The sequence below is a fragment of the Indicator indicator genome, chromosome 12, assembly GCF_027791375.1.
Source record: "Indicator indicator isolate 239-I01 chromosome 12, UM_Iind_1.1, whole genome shotgun sequence".
Classification (NCBI taxonomy): domain Eukaryota; kingdom Metazoa; phylum Chordata; class Aves; order Piciformes; family Indicatoridae; genus Indicator; species Indicator indicator.
In genome coordinates this window covers 3,564,281-3,589,300 of record NC_072021.1, presented here as the reverse complement: position 1 = coordinate 3,589,300, position 25,020 = coordinate 3,564,281, and the positions used below count along the sequence as shown (strand labels likewise).

At 48.9% G+C, this 25,020-nt stretch overlaps 1 protein-coding gene across 1 annotated transcript in view; it reads left to right on the top strand.

The window, feature by feature from the left end:
- The window catches only part of LAPTM4B (lysosomal protein transmembrane 4 beta), a 53,808-nt gene extending 42,357 nt beyond the window's left edge, over nt 1-11,451 (top strand). Inside the window, exons 6-7 of the mRNA XM_054385506.1 lie at nt 6,534-6,629; nt 11,374-11,451. Of these exons, the coding sequence (XP_054241481.1) occupies nt 6,534-6,629; nt 11,374-11,451 (174 nt within the window). The remainder of the gene's footprint in view (nt 1-6,533; nt 6,630-11,373) is intronic.
- The last annotated feature ends 13,569 nt before the right edge of the window (nt 11,452-25,020 follow it).

Here is a 25,020-nt window from a genome sequence, read left to right as displayed (position 1 = left end):
CTCATCCCACTCTGCAGCCTGGATTTGTGCCTGGGGTTGGCCTGACCCATGTTCCTATACCGACACTGAAAAGGTACTGAGCATAAAAATATGCCTGAGCTCCCTCTGCCACAAGAAGCAGGAAGACAAACCCAAGCATTATAAACTGGGAATGGCTGCAGTAGGAAAAGCTGTGTTCAGCTGGTGGGAAATATGAAAGAGAATCACAGAATTCCTCAGAAACATTTGGCACTGCAACACTTCTGCTTTGTGTGAAGCTATAAGGAAAGGAAAATACTGCTGGGCAGCAATCAAGTTACAGTGATATTGGAGAGGGGGTTTGTGAGAAGGGGAACAGAGACAAGAGAATAGTAAGAAAGGAAGCCAACAAACCACACAAAAGCATTTGGCTGTTTAGCACTTAGGACTTCCTTGGATTTGAAGCAGCTAATGGATATTTCAGGCAGTTTCTTGCAGAACCTTGCTCAGAGTAGGACCAAAATGTTTTGTACTACTCCCTGGTGTCTGCAGCCTGAACCACAAACCTGAAACTCAGGTGGTCCATGAGGGAGGACACCCAGCAGCACCAATGTATTTCTTTACACAAGACTTCAGAGGACACATAGGCAACTTCTGAATCATGCCCTCCTCTGCAGCTGCTCTGGGGGACAGGGCCTTGGTTCTGCTGAGGCTTTGACCTGCTCTCCACCACGGGTGAAGCCCTCAGGCCCAAACAAAGTTGGCTCAGGTGAACACAAACAGACTGCCCTGAACACTCTGCAGCTGCAGAACTTGGCCTCTTTGTTTTGTTTTGCTCTGCTTTGCTTTGCTTTGCTTTGGTTTAGTTTGCTTTGCTTTGTTTTGGTTTTGGTTTGGTTTGGTTTTTTCTGCTTTGGTCTGGTTTGGTTTGGTTTTCTCTGCTTTGCTTTGTTTTGCTTTGGTTTAAGGTTTTTTTTTGCTTTGGTTTGCTTTGGTTTGGTCTGGTTTGGTTTGGTTTGGTTTTCTCTGCTTTATTTTGCTTTGTTTTGGTTTGGTTTTCTTTGCTTTGATCTGGGTTGGTTTGGTTTGGTTTTATCTGCTTTGTTTTGGTTTGGTTTTCTTTGCTTTGATCTGGGTTGTTTTGGTTTGGTTTTATCTGCTTTGTTTTGGTTTGGTTTTCTTTGCTTTGGTCTGGGTTGGTTTGGTTTCCTCTGCTTTGCTTTGTTTTTCTTTGGTTTGGTTTGGTTTTCTTGGCTTTGCTTTGGTCTGGTTTGCTTTGCTTTGCTTAGCTTTGCTTTTGGGTTTTTGTTTGTTTGGTTGGTTTGGTTTTTATCAGTTTTGTTTGTTGTTTCTTTTGGTGGTGTATGTGGTTTGGGTTTTGTGTTTGGTTTGGTTTGTGGTTTGGTTTGGTTTTTGTTTTCTGGAAAGGAGGTAGGAAGAGAGAGCTGCCAGTGGGGCAGAGGAAAGGTGTTCCAGCTCAGTGAGACAGACGTGGCTTCAGCAAGCTGAGTATTAACCCTGGTCTCCATAATATGGCTGTTGCCTGCATGGACAAGGTGTGGAGCCTGAAGATGAGACCACTCTGCATGTCCTGGTGTCCTCAGCAGGTGGTAAGGAGTGATGCAGAATGTAGTTCTGTGCTCACCCTGAGGGATTTTGTGGCTCTTCCCAGGGGGATGCCTCCTGGCCTGGTTGCACAGGGCTCTGGTGTCTGCCTCCATTCCACAGGGGCAGTGGAACAGCAGGTGGGGACCAGCTGGGGACCCAAGCAGCCAGGCTATGATCCTTGCTTCCAGGAACAGCCCACAGAGAGCCAGGAGGGTGCCACCTGTTCCACAAAAGCCTGGGACAGGTCCCAGCACTGGGCTTGCTGGTGACAGGGCACTTATAGGGTACTGCACCCAGTTTTGGGCTCCTCAGTTCAAGAGAGACAGAGATCTACTGGAGAGGATCCAACAAAGAAAGAGCTGGGAGGATGATTAAGGGACTTGAGCATCTCTGCTATGAAGAGAGCCTGAGAGCCCTGGGGCTGTTGAGTCTGGAGAAGAGAAGGCTGAGAGGGGATCTGATCAATGTCTGTCAATAGCTGAGGGGTGGGGGTCAAGATGGAGGGGACAGGCTCTCTGGGGTGGTGCCCAGTGATGGGACAAGGAACAATGGATCCGAGCTAGAACACAGGAGGTTCCACCTCAACACTTTTTTACTGAGAGGGTGGCAGAGCCCTGGAGCAGGCTGCGCAGAGAGGTTGTGGAGTCTCCTTCTCTGGAGACTTTCAAACCCCACCTGGATGTGTTCCTGTGTGACCTGCCTTGGGTGATGCTGCTCTGGCAGGGGAGTTGGACTGGATGATCTCTGGAGGTCTTTTCCAACCCCTAACCTTCTGTGATTCTTTGGTAGGAGAAGCATCTCTAAAGCAGAGGTTGTTTGATTCAACTTTCACCCTCCACTGGCCTGTGAGCCAGATGGTGTCCTGGCCCATATAAGACACTGTTTAAGTGTTGCAGGCTAGTGGTTGGGTTTGGCATCATTAATTCTTTTCACTCACAGCATTTCCTTGCAGTTATAAGGAGTGGGTTCTCATACACATTGTAGGGTGCTGAGGAGATGGATTTGATTGCAGATTTCATCAGCACAGCAACCCATTATTTCTCCTCCTGCAGCACTAGCATGGTATAGGTGATCCTGCTTTGGCAGGGGGGTTGGACTGGATGATCTCTTGAGGTCCCTTCCAGCCCCTAACATTCTGTGATTCTGTGAAATACACATGGCCAACTGCTCTGCCATTGGCATCCCTCTGAAATCTTCATATACTATATGTTCTATACTATATATTCTACTCCAATCTGGTAGAATCTCACCTTGAGCACTGTGTCCAGTTCTGGAGCCCCTGGTACAGGAAAGATCTGGAGGGGCTGGAAGGTATCCAGAGAAGAGCCATGAGGATGATCAGAGGGCTGGAGCTGCTCTGCTATGGAGACAGCCTGAGAGAGTTGGGGCTGTTCAGGCTGGAGAAGAGAAAGCTCCCAGGAGACCTTCTTGTGGCCTTCCAGTATCTGAAGGGGGCTCCAAGAAAGCTGGGGAGGGACTTTTGAGGTGTCAGGGAGTGATAGGACTGGGGGGAATGGAGCAAAACTAGAAATGGGGAGATTCAGATTGGATGTTAGGAAGAAATTCTTCCCCATGAGGGTGGTGAGACACTGGCACAGGTTGCCCAGGGAGGTGGTGGAAGCCTCATGCCTGGAGATTTTTGCAGCCAGGCTGGATGTGGCTGTGAGCAACCTGCTGTAGTGTGAGGTGTCCCTGGCCATGGCAGGGGGCCTGGAACTGGATGATCCCTGAGGTCCCTTCCAGCCCTAACAATTCTATGGTTCTGTTTCAGTTTATGTTGATCTTTATCCCATTTTCCCCAGCTCCTGGAGTCCAGCCCAGCTCCAGAAATAGACAACTCAAGGCAGCTGGGGAATAAATTAGGACAGAGGGGGCTCTGCTGGCTCTGCGGCATTCGTCGCCTGCTTGCTGCCAGCGATTTGTGACCCAAATTGGCACAGACATTTGCTTGCTGTTAGAAGGAACAGCAGGACCCAGCAGGCTCTGATTGCCACAGAGATGCTCATGAGTCAGCTGGTTGGTACGTGTGTGGGGTGCAGAAGTCAGGCAGCACATTGTGCTGCTCCACAAGTGCACCTGCAGCAACACCAGCAACAGGCAGGGCTCTCAGCTCTTGTGCCTTGCAGCTCCTCAGGGGCTGCAGCACTTTCCCACTGTTCAAAGGGGAAGGCTGAAAGCTGGTAGAAGTAGGCACAATGTCTGTTTCCACATTCAGCCCTTCTTGCACAGCTGCCCTTGCTTGCCTTTTCAGCTGTCTGTGTTGTTTAACATGTTTGTGACATGGACAGAGGCAGTGGGGCTCTCTCAACAAGTTCAATGACAACACCAAGCTGTGTGGTGCAGCTGACAGGCTGGAGGGAAGGGATCCATCCAGAGGGACCTGGACAGGCTGCAGAGCTGAGCCCAAGCCAGCCTCATGAGGGTCAACAAGACCAAGTGCAAGGTCCTGCAGCTGGGTCAGGGCAATCCCAGGCACTGATACAGGCTGGGCAGGGACTGGCTGGAGAGCAGCCCTGAAGAAAAGGCCTTGGGGGTGCTGGGGGAGGAGAAGCTCAACAGGAGCCAGCTGTGAGCACTTGCAGCCCAGAGAGCCAAGCAGAGCCTGGGCTGCAGCAAGAGAAGTGTGGCCAGCAGGGCCAGGGAGGGGATTCTCCCCCTCTGCTCCACTCTGGAGAGACCACACCTGGAGCTCTGTGTCCAGTTCTGGAGCCCGTAGTACAGGAAAGATCTGGAGGTGCTGGAAGGTGTCCAGAGAAGGGCCAGGAGGATGAGCAGAGGGCTGGAGCTGCTCTGCTCTGGAGACAGCCTGAGAGAGTTGGGGTTGTTCAGTCTGGAGAAGAGAAGGCTCTGAGGAGACCTTCTTGTGGCCTTCCAGTATCTGAAGGAGGCTCCAAGAAAGCTGGGGAGGGACTTTTGAGGGTGTCAGGGAGTGACAGGACTGGGGGGAATGGAGCAAAACTAGAAATGGGTAGATTCAGATTGGATGTTAGGAAGAAATGCTTCCCATGAGGGTGGTGAGACACTGGCACAGGTTGCCCAGGGAGGTGGTGGAAGTCTCATCCCTGGAGGGTTTTGCAGCCAGGCTGGATGTGGCTGTGAGCAACCTGCTGCAGTGTGAGGTGTCCCTGGCCATGGCAGGGGGCTTGGAACTGGATGATCCTTGAGGTCCCTTCCACCCCTGACAATTCTATGATTCTTTGACAGCTACCTGGGGCTTCCATCTGCCCCTACAAAGGTGTCTGCAGAAATACCACTAAAGGTGGATTAGGCTGAAGTCACTTAATGCCTCTTGTGTAGGGCCTTGTTCCAAACCTTAACTTGGGTCTCCTGAGAGGAGAAAAAAAAAAAAATCAATGCATTTATACACTGTGTGTCCAGCCACATGTTTTAAAGCAGGACTTGAAACCTCAGCCAGGCCTTTCAGGTAACTGAATCAGCAATCCCATGTAATGGTGCAGCAGAAGCAGCAGCAGTAAAAAACAGTGATTAGGAGCAAGCTTAAAAAGGTTCCAAGATGAGGAAAAGAAGTTTCCATGACTCACAACACCCAGGCCAGCAGCACATGTCCAAAGCACTTGGACATGTTTGGAGCTGCCCCCACTCTGGGCTGTATGTGGGTCAGTATCTTGGGGCCAATTATTTGGTGTGTGCTGGCTGATGACCTCTTTAATTGCAGGGCTGGAACAGACCTCACCCACTGAGAAAAAGCTGGTGCATGCAGGAACAAGGCTGATTAGTGCTGGAAGAGCTGTAGGAGCTCATTGTAGTGTTTAAACGTGTTGTGTTCACTGCATGGAATGGAGTGAATAAAACACATTTCTCCTCCTAGCCTCTCCCAGATAAGATTCTTCTCTGAAACAGGGCTTCCCTCACACTGGGTTTTCACAGAAGGGGTGTAGCAAGGGGTTTTCAAATAGATAAGGCCAATGTAAAGGGCTTCCTAAAGGGATGGGCTGTGCCCCCTCAGAAATGTGCTCTACTCAGGCTCTGTTCTGTACTCAGGCTCTGTTCTGTGCTAGCTCCTATGCATTTCCCAGTGCATGGTGCCTGGGTGTTGAAAGCTACTGAACCACTTACTCCTGCTCCTGATTAACAGTGGCAATTTATTCAGCTCTGGAAGGCATGCAGCTCTCCATGTCTGTGCTTTTACTCCCCTCCTTTCAGCAGCCTCTGGCACAGCTGCACAGTGCACAGCTCAGGCTGCAGAGCCAACCAAACCCTCCTTTGGGCTTCAGCTGGCTCTCTCCATTTGATAGTCTAAAATATTGCCCAAGTGTACAGCAACTTCAATTCATCCATGGTCTGTATGATGCCATAAAGAAGAAGGAGCAGACTGACTGGATTTCAGCCAGCTTGGCCCTGGTAGGGAAGAAAAAAAAAACCTCTGCTTAATCTGCAAGAGAGCCACCAGTGAGTCATGTGGCATGCTGGAAAACACACAGTGTGTGGCAGCTCTGGCTGGAGAGGAAGCAGAGGGCAGCTCAGAAGGATAAGAGGCTTTTGGAAGGTCAGCAGTGCAAGTGAGTCAGACAGCTGTGAGTCACTCAGTGGGACACAGATGCAGATGCAGGCAGCGCTGGCAGCTCCGTTCGCGTGCGCTGGGTTTGAGAGGGAATTGCTGTGCAGAACCTCCCAGGTGAAAAGATAAAGTTGGTCACTACCAAACCACCTTGTTGTCCTCATCACTGTTGTGTCTGGCTGCATGGGAAGCAGAAAGCTTAGTCCCACCAGCCTGGTCCCTGGCATGCTGAGCATCTGACTCTTACCCCCACACACACATACCTGTTACTGCCTCCTCTTTTCCTTCCAGCCACTTCGCTGATCTCCGAAGGCCAAACTGGAATCTCTCCTGCTCATAAAGGAGAAGATTCACAGGTTGCATTGGGTTGGGAGGGAGCCTCAAAGGGCATCTTTTTGCTTGTGTGTTTGGTTTTGTGCAGAGGAGGATCACTGCCTTTGCTTTGCAGGGTTACTTGATCAGCTGCGTGTGGAACTGTTACCGCTACATCAGCAGCAGGAACAACTCGGACGTGCTGGTCTACATCACCACCAACGACACCGCGGTAAGGCTGCGGGGCCCCCAGGGCCTGCCCGCCTCCAGCTCACAGCACAGCTCCTCAGCCTCCTCTGACAGCCCTCATCTAGAGAAATAACTGAGGGATGGGGGTCAGGAAGGAAGGGACAGGCTCTGCTCAGTTGCGCCCTGGGATAGGGCAAGGGGCAATGGGTATAAACTGCAGCACAGGAGGTTCCACCTCAACATGAGGAGGAACTTCTTCACTTCACTCTGGGCAGCCTGTTCCAGTGCTGTTCCAGTGCTGCCCAGGGAGGTTGTGGAGTCTCTTTCTTTGGAGCCTTTCCATCCCTGTCTGGATGTGTTCCTGTGTGACCTGAGCTGGATTCTATGGTTCTGCTCTGGCAGGGGGGTTGGACTTGAAGATCTCCAGAGGTCCCTTCCAGCATCCTGTGATCCTGTGATCTGTTGGTCATATTGACTAATCAGAATCATAGAATCACAGAGTGTTAGGGCTTGGAAGGGACCTCAAGAGATCATCCAATCCAACCCCCCTGCCAGAGCAGGGTCACCCAGGGCAGGTCACACAGGAACACATCCAGGTGGGTTCAGAAAGTCTCCAGAGAAGGAGACTCCACAACCTCTCTGGGCAGCCTGCTCCAGGGCTCTGTGACCCCCACAGTAAAGACATTTCTCCTCATGTTGAGGTGGAACTTGAGATTCAACAGACTGGTGAGCTATGGTTTTAAATCCACAGCTCAAAGAGCATCCTGTCCAACCCCCTGCAGGCAGCAGGGATTCCTTCAACTAGAGCAGGCTGCCCAGGAACACATCCAATCTGCTCTTGAGTGTCTCCAGGGATGGAGCCTCAGCCACCTCCCTGGGCAGCCTGTTCAGTATTTCACCACTCTCACTGTGCAGAACTTCCTCCTGATGCCCAGCTTAAATCTCCCCTCCTCCAGCTTCAAACCCAATGCAATCTGTCAATCCCTGAGTGTTTTTCCAATACTTTTCTCCTCTCACTTTCTGGAGGTATCTGCAGGACATTTTGTCATGGCAGTAAGGTGAACCACAGTAATCAGAAGATTATTTTTCCCACTTTCCCAGTCTGGGATTGCTTTTTCCTGCCAACTGCTCAAGCACACCATGGATGAATATTAATTTTCTACACTAATTTAAGCTTGCCAGTGGGACCTTGGAAATGTTTGTCCAGTCTGGATAAAACTGGCAGCATTCAAGTGCAGAAGGATAACCCAAAGTTCAAGATTTCATTCTGTGGAGCAGGAACAGCTCCTTTGTGCTCTTGGACAGCCAAAGGATTTCAGTTTGTTTATTTTTTAACTCTGACCGAAGTTAATCAATGGAAGTTTCATCTCTGGTCGTGCTGCCAGTGGGGATAAAATGTAAAGCCATAAATCTCCTGTCAAAGTGGGATTTAGGTCCTGATGTACTTTAGCAAATTGCTCCAGTGGATCCTGTCTGACACACATTTAGCCACAATGGTTAATAAGTTCCTTGTTCCTTCAATGCAGATACATTCCTTCTGTGGACATGACATCAGCTAAGTAGCCTCTAATTAATCTATCAACACTTCTGCTGGCTCTCCATTTCTCAAAGCAACTTGTTTGAGAAGTGCAGAGTTAGGTCTTTCATTCCTGCCAGATGTCCCCCTCTACTCTGCCCTGGTGAGGCCACATCTGGAATATTGTGTCCAGGTCTGGGCCCCTCACTTCAAGAAGGACCTCAGGGAAGTGCTTGAAAGAGTCCCATGCTGAGCCACAAAGATGATGAAGGCAGTGGAAGATCTTCCTCATGGGGAGAGCCTGAGGGAGCTGAGGGCTCTGTAGCTTGGAGAGGAGCAGCCTGAGGGTGACCTCATTGCTGGTGATAAAGATGTGCAGGGGGAGTGCCCAGAGGCTGGAGCCAGGCTCTGCTGGGTGATGCCCAATGCCAGCACAAGGGGCAGTGGTGGAAGTTGGAGCATAGGAAGTTCCATGGAAATAGGAGGAAAAATTTTTTCCCTGTGAGGGTCACAGAGCCCTGGAGCAGGCTGCCCAGGGGGTTGTGGAGTCTCCTTCTCTGGAGACATTCTGAACCCACCTGGATGTGACCTGCCCTGGGGGTCCTGCTCTGGCAGGGGGCTTGGACTGGATGATCTCTGGAGGCCTGTTCCAACCCCTAACATTCTGTGTGTCCCATCCACCAGGACCCCCAGCTTTTGATTCTCAGTTGTAGAAAACTATCACAACAGTCTGCTTCTGCCAACAAACAGCTGCTCAGCTGCCCTAGCTTCTCATATTCTACCTGAAGTGAAGTCCTCTTCCTTGGCACTTGTCCTTGAATCTTAGCAAACAGAGAATGTGTATGTGTGTATATATATATAAAATAACCTTCCCATCTTGGTCACAGCTCAAAGGGCATCTTGTCCAACCCCCTGCACTCAACAGGGACACCTCCAACTAGAGCAGGCTGCACAGGGACACATCCAGTATCACCTTGAATGTCTCCAGGGACAGGGCTTCAACCACCTCCCTGGGCAGCCTGTTCAGTATTTCACCACTCTCACTGTGCAGAACTTCCTCCTGATGTCCAACCTGAATCTGCCCTGCTCCAGTTTCAAACCCTTGATCTTTGTCCTATCCCCACAGACCCTTCTGAACAGTCCCTCCCCAGCCCTCCTGTAGGTCCCCTTCAGGTATTGAAATATATCTCTAAGGTCTCCTCAGAGCCTTCTCTTCTCCAGGCTGAACACCCAAACTGTCACCCTGTCCCTATAGCAGAGGTTCTCCAGCCCTCTGATCATCTTGGTGCCCTCCTCTGGACCTTGTCCATCAGGTCCATGTCTCTCTTGTGCTGGGAGCTCCAGAGCTGGACGCAGCACTGCAGGTGAGGTCTCTCCAGAGCAGAGTCTCCTCTCTTTATTGCTGGCCACACTGCTTTTAATGCAGCCCAGGCTGCCATTTACCTTCTGTGCTGCCCGTGCCCATTGCTGGCTCCTGTCCAGCTTCTCCTCCACCAACATCCCCAAGTCCTTTTCTGCAGGGCTGTTCTCAATTTCATCATCCCTTAGCATGGATTGATATCAAGGGTTGACCTGACCTAGGTGCCCTGACCCTCATGAAATTCTCCTCAGCTAACTGCCTCTTCAGATCCCTTTGGGTGGCACCCATCCTGTCCTTCAGACTTATCGACCACAGCAGCTGCCTTGAAGAGTGGGATACATGGTGTAATCATCACAGGAGGCAATGTCAGAAAGAGATGGGAGTTAGTAATTAACAAATCCATCAAAATATTATTACTCTGTCACAGTCTCTGCACTCCAGTCATCAACCATTTGTTACACAAAGCCCAGGCACAATGCAGGTCTGCAGTGCTGGTGATGTGCAGGCAGGAACCCCCCTGAGAGAGCCTGAGCTCCTCCAGCAAGGGCTGACTTTGAAAAGAAGGATGGGAAACCTGCAAAAATAGACCTGTCCTGTCCACACAAACCCACCATGCACAACGAGAGATGCAGCAGGAGAGGGCTGGCCAAGGTGCCTGTGGCCCGAGGTGGGTCATCCCTTCATGCCTTTGAAAGCAGAAGTGAATTACACCCTCACTCCTGAGCACTGGTGTGAGGCTGCACATAAAGGAAAAAAACAACAGCGTCCTGAATCCAATTTTCTTCCCACATAAGGGTAATCACAGTCTGTCCATAAATATTGCTGTGCCCTTGCAACAGATCCATTTCTCCCTCTGCAACAGATCCATTTCTCCCTCTGCAACAGATCCATTTATCCCTCTGCAACAGATCCATTTCTCCCTCTGCAACAGATCCATTTCTCCCTCTGCAATAGATCCATTCACCCCTCTGCAATAGATCCATTTATCTCTCTGCAATGGATCCATTAATCCCTCTGCAACAGATCCATTAATCCCTCTACAACAGATCCATTTATCCCTCTGCAACAGATCCATTAATCCCTCTACAACAGATCCATTAATCCCTCTGCAATGGATCCATTAATCCCTCTACAACAGATCCATTTATCCCTCTGCAATGGATCCATTAATCCCTCTACAACAGATCCATTTACCCCTCTGCAATGGATCCATGTATCCCTCTGCAATCCATCCATTTACCCCTCTGCAATGGATCCATGTATCCCTCTGCAATCCATCCATTACCCTCTGCAATGGATCCATGTATCCCTCTGCAATCCATCCATTTACCCCTCTCTCTGGAGGGCTGACAACATTGTGCTGCCTCACTACAGTTTCTTAAACTGTCTTGCAGAGCTGGTGGCTTGGAACAAGCCATCAGGGGAGACCTAACAGCAGCCTGCCAGTAGCTGAAGGGGGCTACAAGAAGGCTGCAGAGGGACTGTTTGCAAAGGTCTGCAGGGACAGGATGAGGGACAATGGCTTCAAACTAGAGATGAGCAGATTTAGATTGGGTGTTGGGAACAAGTTCTGCACCATGAGGGCGGTGGAACACTGGAACAGGTTGCCCTGGGAGGTGGTTGAGGCTCCATCCATGGAGATAACTCAATGTGAGGCTCAACAGGACTGTGGGCAACCTGATCCAGTGGAGGAAGGTCCCTTCCAAGCCCTAACATTCTGTGATGCTCTGACATCCAAGCTAATACTTGTTTATTTTTCTGTTCTGCTTCAGCTCTAAATTACCCTTTTGTTCTTTTTTTTTTAGGACAAAGCCTAGAGGCTTTTCTTTTCTCTAAATCATAGCAGCTGGCTTTTTTGTTTGTTTGTTTTTTAAATATCACTGTTTAAAATTATTTTCCTCTTTCCTGCAGGTCCTGTTGCCACCGTATGATGATCCTGTGAATGGAGCTGCTGCTAAAGATCCACCACCCCCTTATGTGTCAGCATAAGTGAAGAGAGTGCTGTGTACCTAGGGAGGAGGATAGCTTTAATCTGTGCAGACACTGGAGCAATAGTTTGACAAGTTCACTTCCAGGAGCTGACCCCTGTGGGTTATACTTTGCTGTTTTGCTGACACAATGAAACCTAAATTGTATAATTTAAACCCTGTAGATAGTTTTAATAATTGGCTGCACCTACAGTAGTGTTTCAGAACCTAGTGCCCTACTTTCAGAGCATTTCTGAGTAGCATTAAGGTCACAGTAGTCACTGAGGAGCTTTTTTTTCCACCATGTCTGACATGCAGTGTTAGAGAAAGTAGAAATTTGCATTCTCAGTCAGGTTCAGAGTGTAACTTTGGAACATCCAAAGCATTACAAATGTGTTTCTCAGATGCCCACTTTCACCTTCAGAATACAGATCAAGTCCCAAAAAGGAAAAGTGATATTCCACTTAATTCCTGGTCTGAAAGAATTTATTGAGTCATTATTCTGCTACGAGGGATGATGACTGCAATAAAAATCACAGAATGTGAGGGGCTGGAAGGGACTTCCAGAGATCATCCAGTCCAACCCCCCTGCCAGAGCAGCATCACCCAGGGCAGGTCACACAGGAACACATCCAGCTGGGTTCTGAATGTCTCCAGAGAAGGAGACTCCACAACCTCTCTGGGCAGCCTGCTCCAGGGCTCTGTCACCCTCACAGGGAAAAAGTTTTCCCTTCTGTTCCTGTGGCACTTCCTCTGCTCCAGCTTGCCCCCAGTGCCCCTTGTGCTGTCCTTGGACATCCCTGAGCAGAGCCTGGCTCCATCCTCCCCACATTGCCCTGCACATCTTTATCCCCAGCAATGAGGGCAGCCCTCAGGCTCCTCTGCTCCAAGCCCCAGCTCCCTCAGCCTGTCCTCACAGGGAGATGTTCCACTGCCTGCAGCAGCTTTGTGGCTCTGTGCTGGACTCTTTCAAGCAGTTCCCTGAGGTCCTTCTTGAACTGAGGGCCCAGAACTGGACACAGTATTCCAGATGTGGCCTCACCAGGGCAGAGTAGAATGAGTCTTAGGCAGCATTCTCATCAACCTGCCTAATGGGAAACAGATTTAATTGGGAAGAATAAGTATGGGAAATGGGAATAGACAAAGCACTCTCAGATGTTGTATCAAGCCAGAACCTGTGGTCTGCATGGACTCACTTTGTCCCAGCCTGCAACCATTCCAGCCCTCAAAAGAAAAAAAGAGTTCTTCCCAACTTCTGGTCATTTTCTTGTCCTGCCTGCACACCTTTCCTCCTCCCCACCAACTTCCCAAACAGTATGTTGAGGTTCCCAAATCCCTGCTTTTCAAGTCCCATGGTGACACAACTGCCTCTTTCACACTTCACCTGCAGTTCTTTTCCCACTACTATGTGCCTGTAAATATTGCAACCTCCTACTGAGTGGGAGCTCAATTATTGCAGGTTCTAAGAGGTGAGTTCCCAGCCTGTGGGAAACTCCTGCATGGAACTTCCTGCAGCATCAGCAGCCCTGTTCTGAGTGTTTCTCCTACACATCAGGGTGGGGAGTTTAGATGTACTTTATGACAGGACATAAAGTACTTTATGTACTTTATGACTGGGTTGTGCTGAGAATCTGTCTGAAGGGCCTCCTCCACCCCTGACTGCTTGTGTGAGGTGGACTTTTCCCCCCTGAGAAGTGCCTCCTGCACATGTGATTGTTTTGTGGTTGATGAAGGTTCTACTTCTAGGTGAAAGGGAGCAGGAAAAGGGAACCTGTGTCTCTACCTCTCATTGTTTCCCCCTGTGTTGTCTCCTCTGCACTTGGTGGGGAGGGAACAGGCTGAAGCTAGGCTGATGCCATTGCACCCTGTGCCATGTAAAGGGCAGTGCAGAACTGAGCCACAGCTTGGAGAAGAAGCCAAGGGGCTGTGTCTCCTGTGACTGGGCTGGCATCTGAGTCCCCACATTTCCTGAGGAGGATGCCTGTCCTCTCCCCCAGCACACTGACTACACTCTGCAGACTGAAGAAGAGTGGAGCTTGTCCTGCTTTTTTCTGGATAAAAGCTTCCCAGGGGAACAGAGGACCAGCAGCTTCTTTCCATAGAGGTTGCCACTGTGACTTGTCTTTGCAGAGACCAGGGGAGGAAGGGCCAGAATCTGTCTGCCTGTCCCCTGGGGAAAGGCAGGTCCCCATCTGTCTGTTGGAATTTGACTTTAGAGTTCATCTGCTCTGAGATGAAACCAAACAAAGCTTTTGCCCTGAAGTCCATCCATTGATGGCTGTCACAGTCCTCTTGCTTCCTAAGAATATCTCTCTGTGTGATTATCTCATTACAGTTACCTTCAGGCATTACTCTGGGTCTGGGGGTTGGGCTGGCAGGGCTTCTGAGCCTCCTTTTCTTTCATCCTTGACAGATCTGTGAAGGATTTTAAACAATCATGTTTGAGACAAGCTGGCTGTAAATACATCCCATCTGTGTATACAAACCTCTCTTCAATAAAAGCCTCTTTCCTCAAGCCTATGTGGAAATTATTTTTGCTGCTTTTCCAAGCAAAACCTCACCCAAACTCCTGCCCAACCAACCTGATGTGGCAGGATTTTCCCTGTATAAACAACCTAAACAGTCCTTCAGTCCCCTCATCAGTCCTCTCCCCAGATTTCCCTTCATGTGGCAGAGATGGAGAGCAGAACAGAAAGCTCTGTAATTGTACAATAAACACAAGAGAGAGTCCAGATCTGAGATGTGTGACACAGAACAGAACCCCCTGAACTGCACTGAAAAAGTCACAGCTTCACAGATTGCATCAGGTTGGAAGGGACCCTCAAAGGACTGTCCAACCCCTTGCACTCAGCAGGGACACCTCCAACTAGAGCAGGCTGCACAGGGACACATCCAGTCTGAGCTTGAGTGTGTCCAGGGATGGAGCCTCAACCACCTCCCTGGGCAGCCTGTTCAGTATTTCACCACTCTCACTGTGCAGAACTTCCTCCTGATGTCCAACCTGAATCTGCCCTGCTCCAGTTTCAAACCCTTGCCTCTCATCCTGTCCCCACAGACCCTTCTGAACAGTCCCTCCCCAGCCTTCCTGTAGGTCCCCTTCAGATCCTGAAATGCAGCTCTGAGGTCTGCCCAGAGCCTTCTCCTCTCCAGGCTGCACAGCCCCAATTCTTTCAGCCTGTCTCATAGCAGATGTTCTCCAGCCCTCTGGTCATCTTGGTGGCCTCCTCTGGACCTCATCCATCAGGTCCATGTCTGTCTTGTGTGTGGCCCCCGGCGCTGGACAAAAGTGAGGTCTCAGCCAGGTGAGGTCTCCCCAGAGCAGAGCAGAGGGGCAGGATCTCCTCTCTCCATCTCTGGCCACACTGCTTTGGATGCAGCCCAGGCTGCCATTGGCCTTCTGGGCTGCCAGTGCCCATTGCTCATGTCCAGCTTCTCCTCCACCAGCATCCCCAAGCCTTTCTCTGCAGGGCTGCTCTCAATCTTGTCATTCCCCAGGCTGGATTGATACCGAGGGTTGCCCTGACCTAGGTGCAAGACCTTGCACTTTGCCTTATTCACCTTCATGAGATTCTCCTCAGCTCACCTCTGCAGCCTGTCCAGGCCCCTCTGGGCAACACCCATCCATTCTGGGGCTTCTTTTTGTCCACATCATTACATGGACAGTGTTACACTAACTCACAGGAAATTCCTGTAGGCTTCAGCTTGTCTCACTAGGGAATCAAGGCTTCTTCACACCCCTCATACGTGCCTAAGTGCAAACAAATGTGTCCTGCCAGCACTCCTAATGCCTTCTGGATTTGGTCCATCCCAGGGCAGGGAGGTTATGGTATTAAACCCGTGACATTCCTGCAAATAATGGAGACAGACAGCTGGGTAGGAGGGAGCAGATAATGTAAGATAGGTTCAGTTCTGCTGACACATCACAGGATCCTAGTGAGAGATGTGTTCACAGAATGGTCTGGGCTGGAAGGGACCTCCAAAGGTCATCTGGTCCAACCCCCTCTGCAGTCAGCAGGGACATCCTCAGGTTGCTCATGATCAGGTTGCTCAGAGCCCTGTTGAGCCTCACCTTGAATATCTCCAAGGATGGGGCCTCAACCACCTCCCTGGGCAACCTGTTCCAGTGTTCCACCACTCTCATAGTGAAGAACTCGTTCCTCACATCCAATCTAAATCTGCTCTGGCATAATTTCAAACCATTGCCCCTCATCCTGTCCCTGCAGGCCTTTGCAAACAGTCTCTCTCCATCCTTCCTGTAGCCCCTCCAGGTACTGGCAGGCTGCTATTAGGTCTCCCTGGAGCCTTCTCTTCTCCAGGCTGAACACCCCCAGCTCCCTCAGTCTCTCCTCATAGCAGAGCTGCTCCAACCCCCTGACCATTTTTGGGACCCTCCTCTGGACCCTCTCCATCAGGTCCATGTCCTTCCTGTGCTGAGCTCTCCAGAGCTGGACTCAGTCCCCAGAGCAAAGTGAGTTCCCTCACTCCCAAAGGAAAAGGAGACCCTCTGGGTACCACAAACTCCAGCTGAAGAGTTTTTATCCTCAGTTGTTGAATTTGTTCTCCATTCCCATGTCTAATCCAGGGGAATTCACAGCGCAGCTTTTCCATAATTCATTTCTAATAGTCAGTCATCTGTGACACAGAAAACCATTAAAATCCTGGCTTCTGAAGTTCCTGTGCTTAGGGAACAGCTTGCTCCTACCAGTGCTTTATTTTTTTTTCTTCACTATTCCTTGCATTTTTTTCTCCCCTTTCTCCCAGATGTTAGGAGCATTTCCTTACTCAACTTGCATCCTGTTTTGTCATTTTCAACTCCAATTTCATCCTGTTTTATCATTTTCAACTCCAATTTCATCCTGTTTTATCTTTTTCCACTCAAGTGTAGCAGTTTATTAGTATTAACTTCTAACAACTTGAGTGGAAAGAAAATATTTTCAAGGGATGTTAATGTGGAACATCACAAATATGGAGCCAAAACCAGCAAGTAGAAACCAAAAACTTGAGAGTTCCAAACCCTTTTGCTGAATTCCTCTAATGTTTTTGAAATATCTGGTTTAAGGAATTGCAGGCTTCATAAAGTAGGAAGGCACAAATCCCCTTCCTCTCATCTGTGCCTGATGGAACAATGCAGCTTTGCTCTGGATGTTTTTGCAGCCAGGCTGGATGTGGCTCTGGGCAACCTGCTGTAGTGTGAGGTGTTCCTGCCCAGGGCAGGGGGGTTGGAACTGGATGATCCCTTGAGGTTCCTTCCAACCCTGTGATTCTGTGAGACCTCCCCTGCAGTGCTGTGTTCATCTCTGGAGCTCTCAGCACAGGAAGGACATGGAGCTGATGGAGAGGGTCCAGAGGAGGGACATGAAAATGATCAGGGGGTTGGAGCAGCTCTGCTGTGAGGACAGGCTGAGGGAGCTGGGGGTGTTCAGCCTGGAGAAGAGAAGGCTCCAGGGAGACCTAACAGCAACCTGCCAGGACCTGAAGGGGGCTACAGGAAGGGACTGCAGAGGGACTGTTTGCAAAGGCCTGCAGTGATAGGATGAAGGGCAACGGTTTGAAATGAGAGCAAAGTTAGATTGGATGTGAAGAACAAGTTGTGCACCATGAGGGTGCTGCAACACTGCAACAGGTTGCCTAGGGAGGTGGTTGAGGTCTCATCCTTGGGGATATTCAAGGTGAGGCTGGACAGGGCTCTGAGCAACCTGAGCTAGTGGAGGACGTCCCTGCTGCCTGCAGTGGGGTTGGACTAGAATTCTTTCAGAGAAGTGATCTGGTATTTGTAAATGATGTCTCCACACCCATGGATGTGACCCAAAATGGTTCTGCAGCGTGGCCAGATTTTCAGCTGAATAGCTCAGCAGGGTGTGGGAGGCAGATCTCTGACCTCCTGCCTGCAGCCTGTGTCTACCTCCAGCAGAATAAGACACTGAGGCAGGAGGAGTGGAGACCCCAGTGTCACTCAGGCAGCAGGCAGAAAGTTATCTCAAAGCAAAAAAAAAAATATTTAAAAAAATTTAAAATAAAATAAAATAAAATAAAATAAGACAAAACAATAAAATAAAGTAAAAGAAAATAAATAAAATAAAATATAAAATATAAAATAAAATAACATAAAATATAAAATAAAATAAAATAAAATAAAATAAAATATAAAATAAAATAAAATAAATTAAAATAAAATAAAATAAAACAATAAAATAAAATAAAGTAAAATAAAAAATAAAAAAATAAAATAACATAAAATATAAAATAAAATAGAAGTAAAATAAAATAAATTAAATATAAAATAAAACAAAACAAAATTTAATTTAATTTAATTTAATTTAATTTTAAAATAAAATAAAATAACATAAAATATAAAATAAAATAGAAATAAAATAATATAAATAAAAAATAAAATTACAAAATAAAATAAAATATAATAAAATAAAATAAAATAAAATAAAATAAAATAAAATAAAATAAAATAAAGGCAATTCTGCAACTCTCACCTAAACCAGGAGCTACCAGAGGAGTTCAATGAAAAGCTTGCAGGAAATTGAACCCAGTGTTTTGCTTTTGTTCCTTCAGATTATTCAGCCCTTTCAAACAGGAGGGTATCCAGAACACCATGGAAGGTTTATCTTCTGCAGCCAGAGCTGGATTTAACTGATTAGCTTGAGCAGAGAACACAGGGTCACATGGAAGGGTGGATAAACAGCAAGGAGATGAATCAGGGCTGGCTACTTGGCTTGCAAGAGAAGCTGGCTCGGCAGAGAGAGCGAGCTGTGAAGCTACTCTGAGAGAAGGAGCTGCAGTGTGGAAGAGTCTCTGCAGCCATTTCAGAGGACTTCTGTTGGCTCTTTGAGATCCACACAGGCAGCAACAGCAGCAATGAGCCACACTAAGCATTTTAGCCCAGGATCTGAGTTCCACTGCAGTACCTAAGTGCAGCCTTGCTAATAACTCTACATACAAGGTCTCTGATCTGTATAAACTTAGCCCAAGTAGCCAAATATTTCTGGGGGTTGGAGGAGTTGAGAGATGTTTTGTTTTGTTTTGTTTTGTTTTCAGTTCCTTCTACTTCATCACCAGGAGCACTTGGGGGTTGATCACCTGTAATTTTGAAGCTGCATCCCACTCCAAATTGCCCCATTTCAGGTTCCTGCATGTCAGCAGAGGCAAGGAGGCAAATAGAGACAGAGGTCCAACACTGATAGACTTTTTAGCTTCAAATCTCAGAGTCATAGAATAGTTTGGGTTGGAAGGGCCCTCCAAAGAGCATCTAACCCTACATCTTCCCCTGCACTCAGCAGGGGAATCCTCCACTAGGTCAAGTTGCTCAGAGCCTTGTTGAGCCTAACCCTGAGTATCTCCAGGGATGGGGCCCCAACCAACCCACTTGGGTAACCTGTTGCAGTGCTCCACCACTCTCGTGGTGCAGAACTTGTTCCTCACATCCAATCTCCATCTCCTCTTCTTCAGTTTGAAGCCATTGTCCCTCATCCTGTCCCTGCAGGCCCTTGCAAACAGTCCCTCTGCAGCCTTCTTGTAGCCCCCTTCAGGCACTGGCAGGCTGCTCTGAGCTCTCCTCTCCAGGCTGAACACCCCCAGCTCCCTCAGCCTGTCCTCATAGCAGAGGTGCTCCAACCCCCTGATCATTTTTCTGGGGCCTCCTCTATAGCCAATCCATCAGGTCCATGTCCTTCAGTGTCAGGATGGGCAAGATGTCCTGAAAAATGCAGATACTACCCTAGTAAGACAGATGTGTTGCACTTCATGGATGGCAGACCTTTCTGATTCCTCTCTGGGAGCCAAAAAAGAGGCAAGCACAAAGAGATGGCCTGGCTCTGATGGAGGAAGGATGGCTGGAGCAGTGCCACCACTCTAAGACTGTTAGATCAAATCTTGGTGGGACACTGTGAGCTTGGGACCATTGATATGAACGTGGTCATTCCTAGCAGGATCAGATGCAATCACCTGAGGGCAGCAAGGGCACAGAAAGTACAGGAAGAAAGGCAAGAGCGGCCAATTAGTCACATTTAATTATCTTTTTTATTTTTTTTTTTCAGTTCATGAAGCCTTCTCCCCATCAAATCGTCAGAAAATTGGAATGGGCTTCATTTCCTTCACTGCATCACAGCAGAGGATGAAATCAGCTTTATCAAGCTGCAGCCAGCTTACATTTCCTGCTATTGTGTGATCCTCCTTCACTGATTCTCAGAATCACAGAATCACAGCAACATTCAGGCTGGAAAAGCCCCTCAGGGTCACCAAGTCCAACCATTAACCCTACTCTGCAAGGGTCACCCCTAAACCACATCCCCAAGCACCACATCCAAACCACCTTTAAACACATCCAGGCTTGGGGACTCCACCACCTCCCTGGGCAGCAGATTCTCACAAAGAAAAACCAGCTAAAGAATTTCAAAATGCATTTTAATGAACTAGACTACTTGATAAAGTATTTTGGGTTGTTTTTTTTTTACTCCAAAGGTACTCAAGTTTGCTTTTTTTTTTTTTTCTGGGTTTTTTTTTTTTTCATGCAAAGGTTTTCCTTCCAAATACAGATATTTAGATCTGCTGGAGAACTAAAAGTGGCAAATGCTACCACCAGGACCAGTGGTGGCACTCAAAAAGCATGTTTTGGAGAGTTGTGAATTAACATTTTTAGGCTTGAGGTTTCAGAGAGATTCAGCATTTCAGTGTTATGGACTAACTTGAGGGAAAATCTATCCATAAGGACCTTGACAGGCTTGAGGAGTAGGCCACTGCCAACTGCAGGAGGTTCAACAAGTCCAAGTGCAAGGTCCTGCAGCTGGGTCAGGCTAATCCCAGGCACAAATCCAGGCTGGGTGCAGAGTGGGATGAGAGGAGCTCTGAGAAAAAAAGACTTGGGGGTGTTGGTTGCTGAGCAGCTCCCCAGGAGCCAGCAGTGCCCTCCTGCAGCCCAGCAGGCAGCTGTGTGCTGGGCTGCAGCCAGAGGAGTGTGGGCAGCAGGGCAAGAGAGGGGATTCTGCCCCTGGGCTCTGCTCTGCTGAGACCTCACCTCCAATCCTGCCTCCAGCTCTGGTGTCCCCAGCAGAAGAAGGACACAGAGCTGCTGGAGTGAGTCCAGAGGAGGCCACAAGGGCTGGAGCAGCTCTGCTGTGAGGACAGGCTGAGGGAGCTGGGGGTGTTCAGCCTGGAGAAGAGAAGACTCCAGGGGGACCTTAGAGCTGCCTTCCAGTACCTGAAGGGATCCTACAGGAAGGCTGCAGAGGGACTTTTCCTGAGGGTGTCTAGAGACAGGACAAGGGGGAATTGTTTGAAGCTGAGGGAGAGCAGGGTGAGACTGGAGCTGAGGCAGAAGTTCTTCAGTATGAGACTGGCAAGATTTTTTTTGCCTATACCTTAAAACTGTGAATAATTCTGGCAGAACTGTTTAAAAAACCTTGGAGTGGGTTACTAAGAGATGAAAAAAAAATAAAACCCACAACCAAAACCACCACAATTAGAGAGCTGCAAAATATGCCATCAAGTGAAAAGCTCAGGAAATGCAGTGCCTCTACTAACTCACATTTAGGAGGTGACCTGGGGACACCATATGAGTAAGCATTCAGGGAACACACATCAAAGGGGTTCTCAATGCAGCCAAGAGAAGTGTGACAGAAACCTGCAGAGAGAAAAATCAGTCCAGAAACCAGTTGGGTTTCTGCTACTCTCCTTCTCCATTCTTCATATTCCACAATGTTCTGTAAGGTTGTTGGTTTGTTTTGGTTTTTCTTTTCCTTCCTTGGCATTGTTTTGAGTCATAAAGGTCTGGTTTTGTAAGGCAATCCAGAAATTAACTGAGGAATGAATTACTTCAGGGAACTGCTGCACCTTTTGGTATGTGGAAGTCTCAGAAAAGAGCTTGGATGTTTAATTCCCAAACCAGGCAGTGCCTTTAATGGCTGCCCAGCCTTGCAGATGCTTTAATTTGCTCAAGGACATTTGCTGCTCCCTTGGTGCCTGCAGTTCTGCATTGTGGACCAGGTTTCCTCCAGCCTTGGTATTCACCTCCTGCCTTGGCCCCAGAAATACCGGGTAAGGAGAAAAATCTGGTGATTCTAACACACCACGAGTGGGGCCCCACTCATTCACAAGCTCCCTGAAGCTGTTCAGCCACCTGAGTCCCTCTGTGCATTCTTACTACACACCCAGCACAGAAAGCTGCAGGAATCTGCTCCTCCTAAAAGGCAGAAGTGGCTCCTGGTGTCTTTTGCAGGACAGTCTGAGGTGCAGGTGCAGCTTGGCTGTTGCTGCTTGTAGAATGCTTTGGAGCATCTCCCCTGGGTTTGTGCCTGAAAGGAAGCAGAGAGTGACCAGCACAAGGACTGGGAGTCCTGGTGGACAAGAACTGGGAGTGCTGGTGAACAACAAGTTCTGCATGGGACAGCAATGTGCCCTGGTGGCCAAGAAGGCCAATGGGAGCCTGGGGTGCATTCAGAGGAGTGTGTCCAGCAGAGCCAGGGAGGTTCTCCTCCCCCTCTACTCTGCCCTGCTGAGACCTCACCTGGAATATTGCATCCAGTTCTGGGCTCCCCAGTTCAAGAGGGACAGGGATCTGCTGGAGAGAGTCCAAGGGAGGGTGACAAGGATGCTGAAGGGACTGGAGCACTGCCTGGGGAGGAGAGGCTGAGAGCCCTGGGGCTGTTTAGTGTGGAGAGAGAAGACTGAGAGGGGATCTGATCAATGTCTATCAATAGCTGAGGGCTGGGGGTCAGGAAGGAAGGGACAGGGACAGCCTCTGCTCACTCGTGCCCTGGGACAGGACAAGGGGCAATGGATGGAAACGACAGCACAGGAGGTTCCACCTCAACATGGGGAAGAACTTTTTCACTGTGAGGGTCCCAGAGCCCTGGAACAGGCTGCCCAGAGAAGTTGTGGAGTCTCCTTCTCTGGAGCCTTTCCATCCCTGTCTGGATGTGTTCCTGTGTGACCTGTGCTGGATTCTATGGTCCTGCTCTGGCTGGGGAGTTGGACTGGAAGATCTCCAGAGGTCCCTTCCAACCCCTAACATCCTGGGATCCTGTGACTCACAGAGGGCCAGGCAGACCCACTGCCCTTTCTCACCTGCAAGGACCCCTGCACAGCCCTCACAGCAGAGACCAGACTTCTGGTCTTGTGAGTGTTGGAACAGGACTGGCAAGAAAGGAAATGAACATCCAGATTGCCTTATGCACATAGAATCATAGAACTGTTTTGGATGGAAAAGACCTCTAAGATCATCAAGTCCAACTGTCAACCCAACACCATCATCTTTGTGGCCCTATGAAGTCTCTGAGTCCTGTTTCTGCTGCTACCACGTCGCAGGTTTGGGTTTTTTTCACCAGCAAACACTGTCGAGTCTGGACAGTAATAAGCTACCATAAGCTGCCAGACAATTCTTCTGAGGAAGATGAAGAAAGGATGCAAACTGTACATAGCAAATCCTTGCTTTGCAGGTCTCAGCTGCAAGAGTTCTCGTTTTCTTCCTCCACTATACTTGAAAGAGTCAAATGGAATTCCCAAGAGAATTTCAGTAGGTAAAACCTCACTCATTGCTTCAATAAGGAAATTTTCTGCCTTGTGCTGGTTTCACAGATCACAGAATTGTCAGGGTTGGAAGGGACCTCAAGGATCAGCCAGTTCCAAGCCCCCTGCCATGGGCAGGGACACCTCACACTACAGCAGGTTGCTCACAGCCACATCCAGCCTGGCTGCAAAAACCTCCAGGGATGAGGCTTCCACCACCTCCCTGGGCAACCTCTGCCAGTGTCTCACCACCCTCATGGGGAAGAATTTCTTCCTGACATCTAATCTGCATCTCCCCTCCTCTAGCTTGGATCCACTCCCCCCAGTCCTATCACTCCCTGACACCCTCAAAAGTCCCTCCCCAGCTTTCTTGGAGCCCCCTGCAGATACTGGAAGGCCACAAGAAGGTCTCCTCAGAGCCTTCTCTACTCCAGACTGAACAGCCCCAACTCTCTCAGGCTGTCTCCAGAGCAGAGCAGCTCCAGCCCTCTGCTCATCCTCCTGGCCCTTCTCTGGACACCTTCCAGCACCTCCAGATCTTTCCTGTACTAGGGGCTCCAGAACTGGACAGACAGCTCCAGGTGGGGTCTCACCACTTAGGTAGCAACCAGAAAGATGGAGGTCTGCAACAGTACAGAGACAGCAAAGCCAAAAAAAAAAAAAAAAAAGGCTGAACTGAGGCTGCATCTTGTCTGGCCATGTTCAGCAGTGAGTTATTTGCCTTTTTCAGATGTCTTAAGGATACAAAGTGATTCTTAGAATCAAGTACAGAGCCAGCCAAGGTCATAATCCTCAAACATTCGTAACTAAAACACTTCAAAATCAACACAGAAGTGTGGGAGAAAAGTTAAGGGCACACTCTTCACAAATTCATAGCCCTTCAGACCCTTGGATCTGCTTCAGTTCCCCAAGTGTTCCATAGACACAGTGAAGTTCATGAACTATGAGCCACGAGCAGAACCATGCAGGGTGTGTATCATCAGCCCAACACTGACACTCAGGTAAGGCTCCTTCTACCACAAAGGAGAAACAAACACATCAGGGTTTGAACCTTTACTGAGCCAAGTTCCTGGGATTATAGAAAGTGGCAGCTGAACAAAAAAAGACCCAAATAAGGATTTAAAAAAAATCATACTATGGGTTGGATTGGAAGGGACCTTCAAAGCTCATCCAGTCCAACCCTCTGCAGTCAGCAGGGACATCCTCCTCTAGATCAGGTTGCCCAGAGCCCTGTTGAGCCTAACCTTGAATATCCCCAGGGATGGGGCTCCAACCACCTCCCTGGGCAACCTGTTGCAGTGTTGCAGCAGCCTCATGATGCAGAATTTGTTCCTCACATCCGATCTAACTCTGCTCTTCTCTCATTTCAAACCATTGCCCTTCATCCTATCACTGCAGGCATCTGCAAACAGTCTCTGCAGCCTTCTTGTAGCCTGCTTCAGGTACTGCCAGGCTGCTATTAGGTCTGCCTGGAGTCTTCTCTAGGCTGAACAACTCCAGCTCCTTTGTAGCAGAGGCTCTCCAGCCCTTGGACCATCCTTGTGGCCTCCTCTGGACTCACTCCAGCAGCTCTGTGTCCTTCTGCTGGGGACACCAGAACTGGAGGCAGGATTGGAGGTGGGGTCTCAGCAGAGCAGAGTAAATATTTCTCTTGTTTACAATAGAAACTAACAGAGCTTTTATCTAAGGCCCTTGAGAGACCTGCCTTGTTTGTGCTTGTCTGCTCAATGCTAAACACTTCGCTATCTCCAAATATTTTGTTACTATCAATACAGACAAAGGCAGGGTAATAAGCAAGAGCAGCTGCAACTACAGGCAAGGGAGGCTTGAACCTTAAAACACATTCACATCAGGAGGAGCAGACAATTTCCATGCCAAAGGACAGCACAGGTGTGATAGCAAATTTTGTTGACAATTGGATTGAGTTAGATGGTCCCTAAAAAATGCATTTAATCAGAGAATGACAGAATTGTCAGGGTTGGAAGGGACCTCAAGGATCACCCAGGTCCAACCCCTTGCCGTGGCCAGGGACACCTCACACTACAGCAGGTTGCTCACAGCCACATCCAGCCTGGCTGCA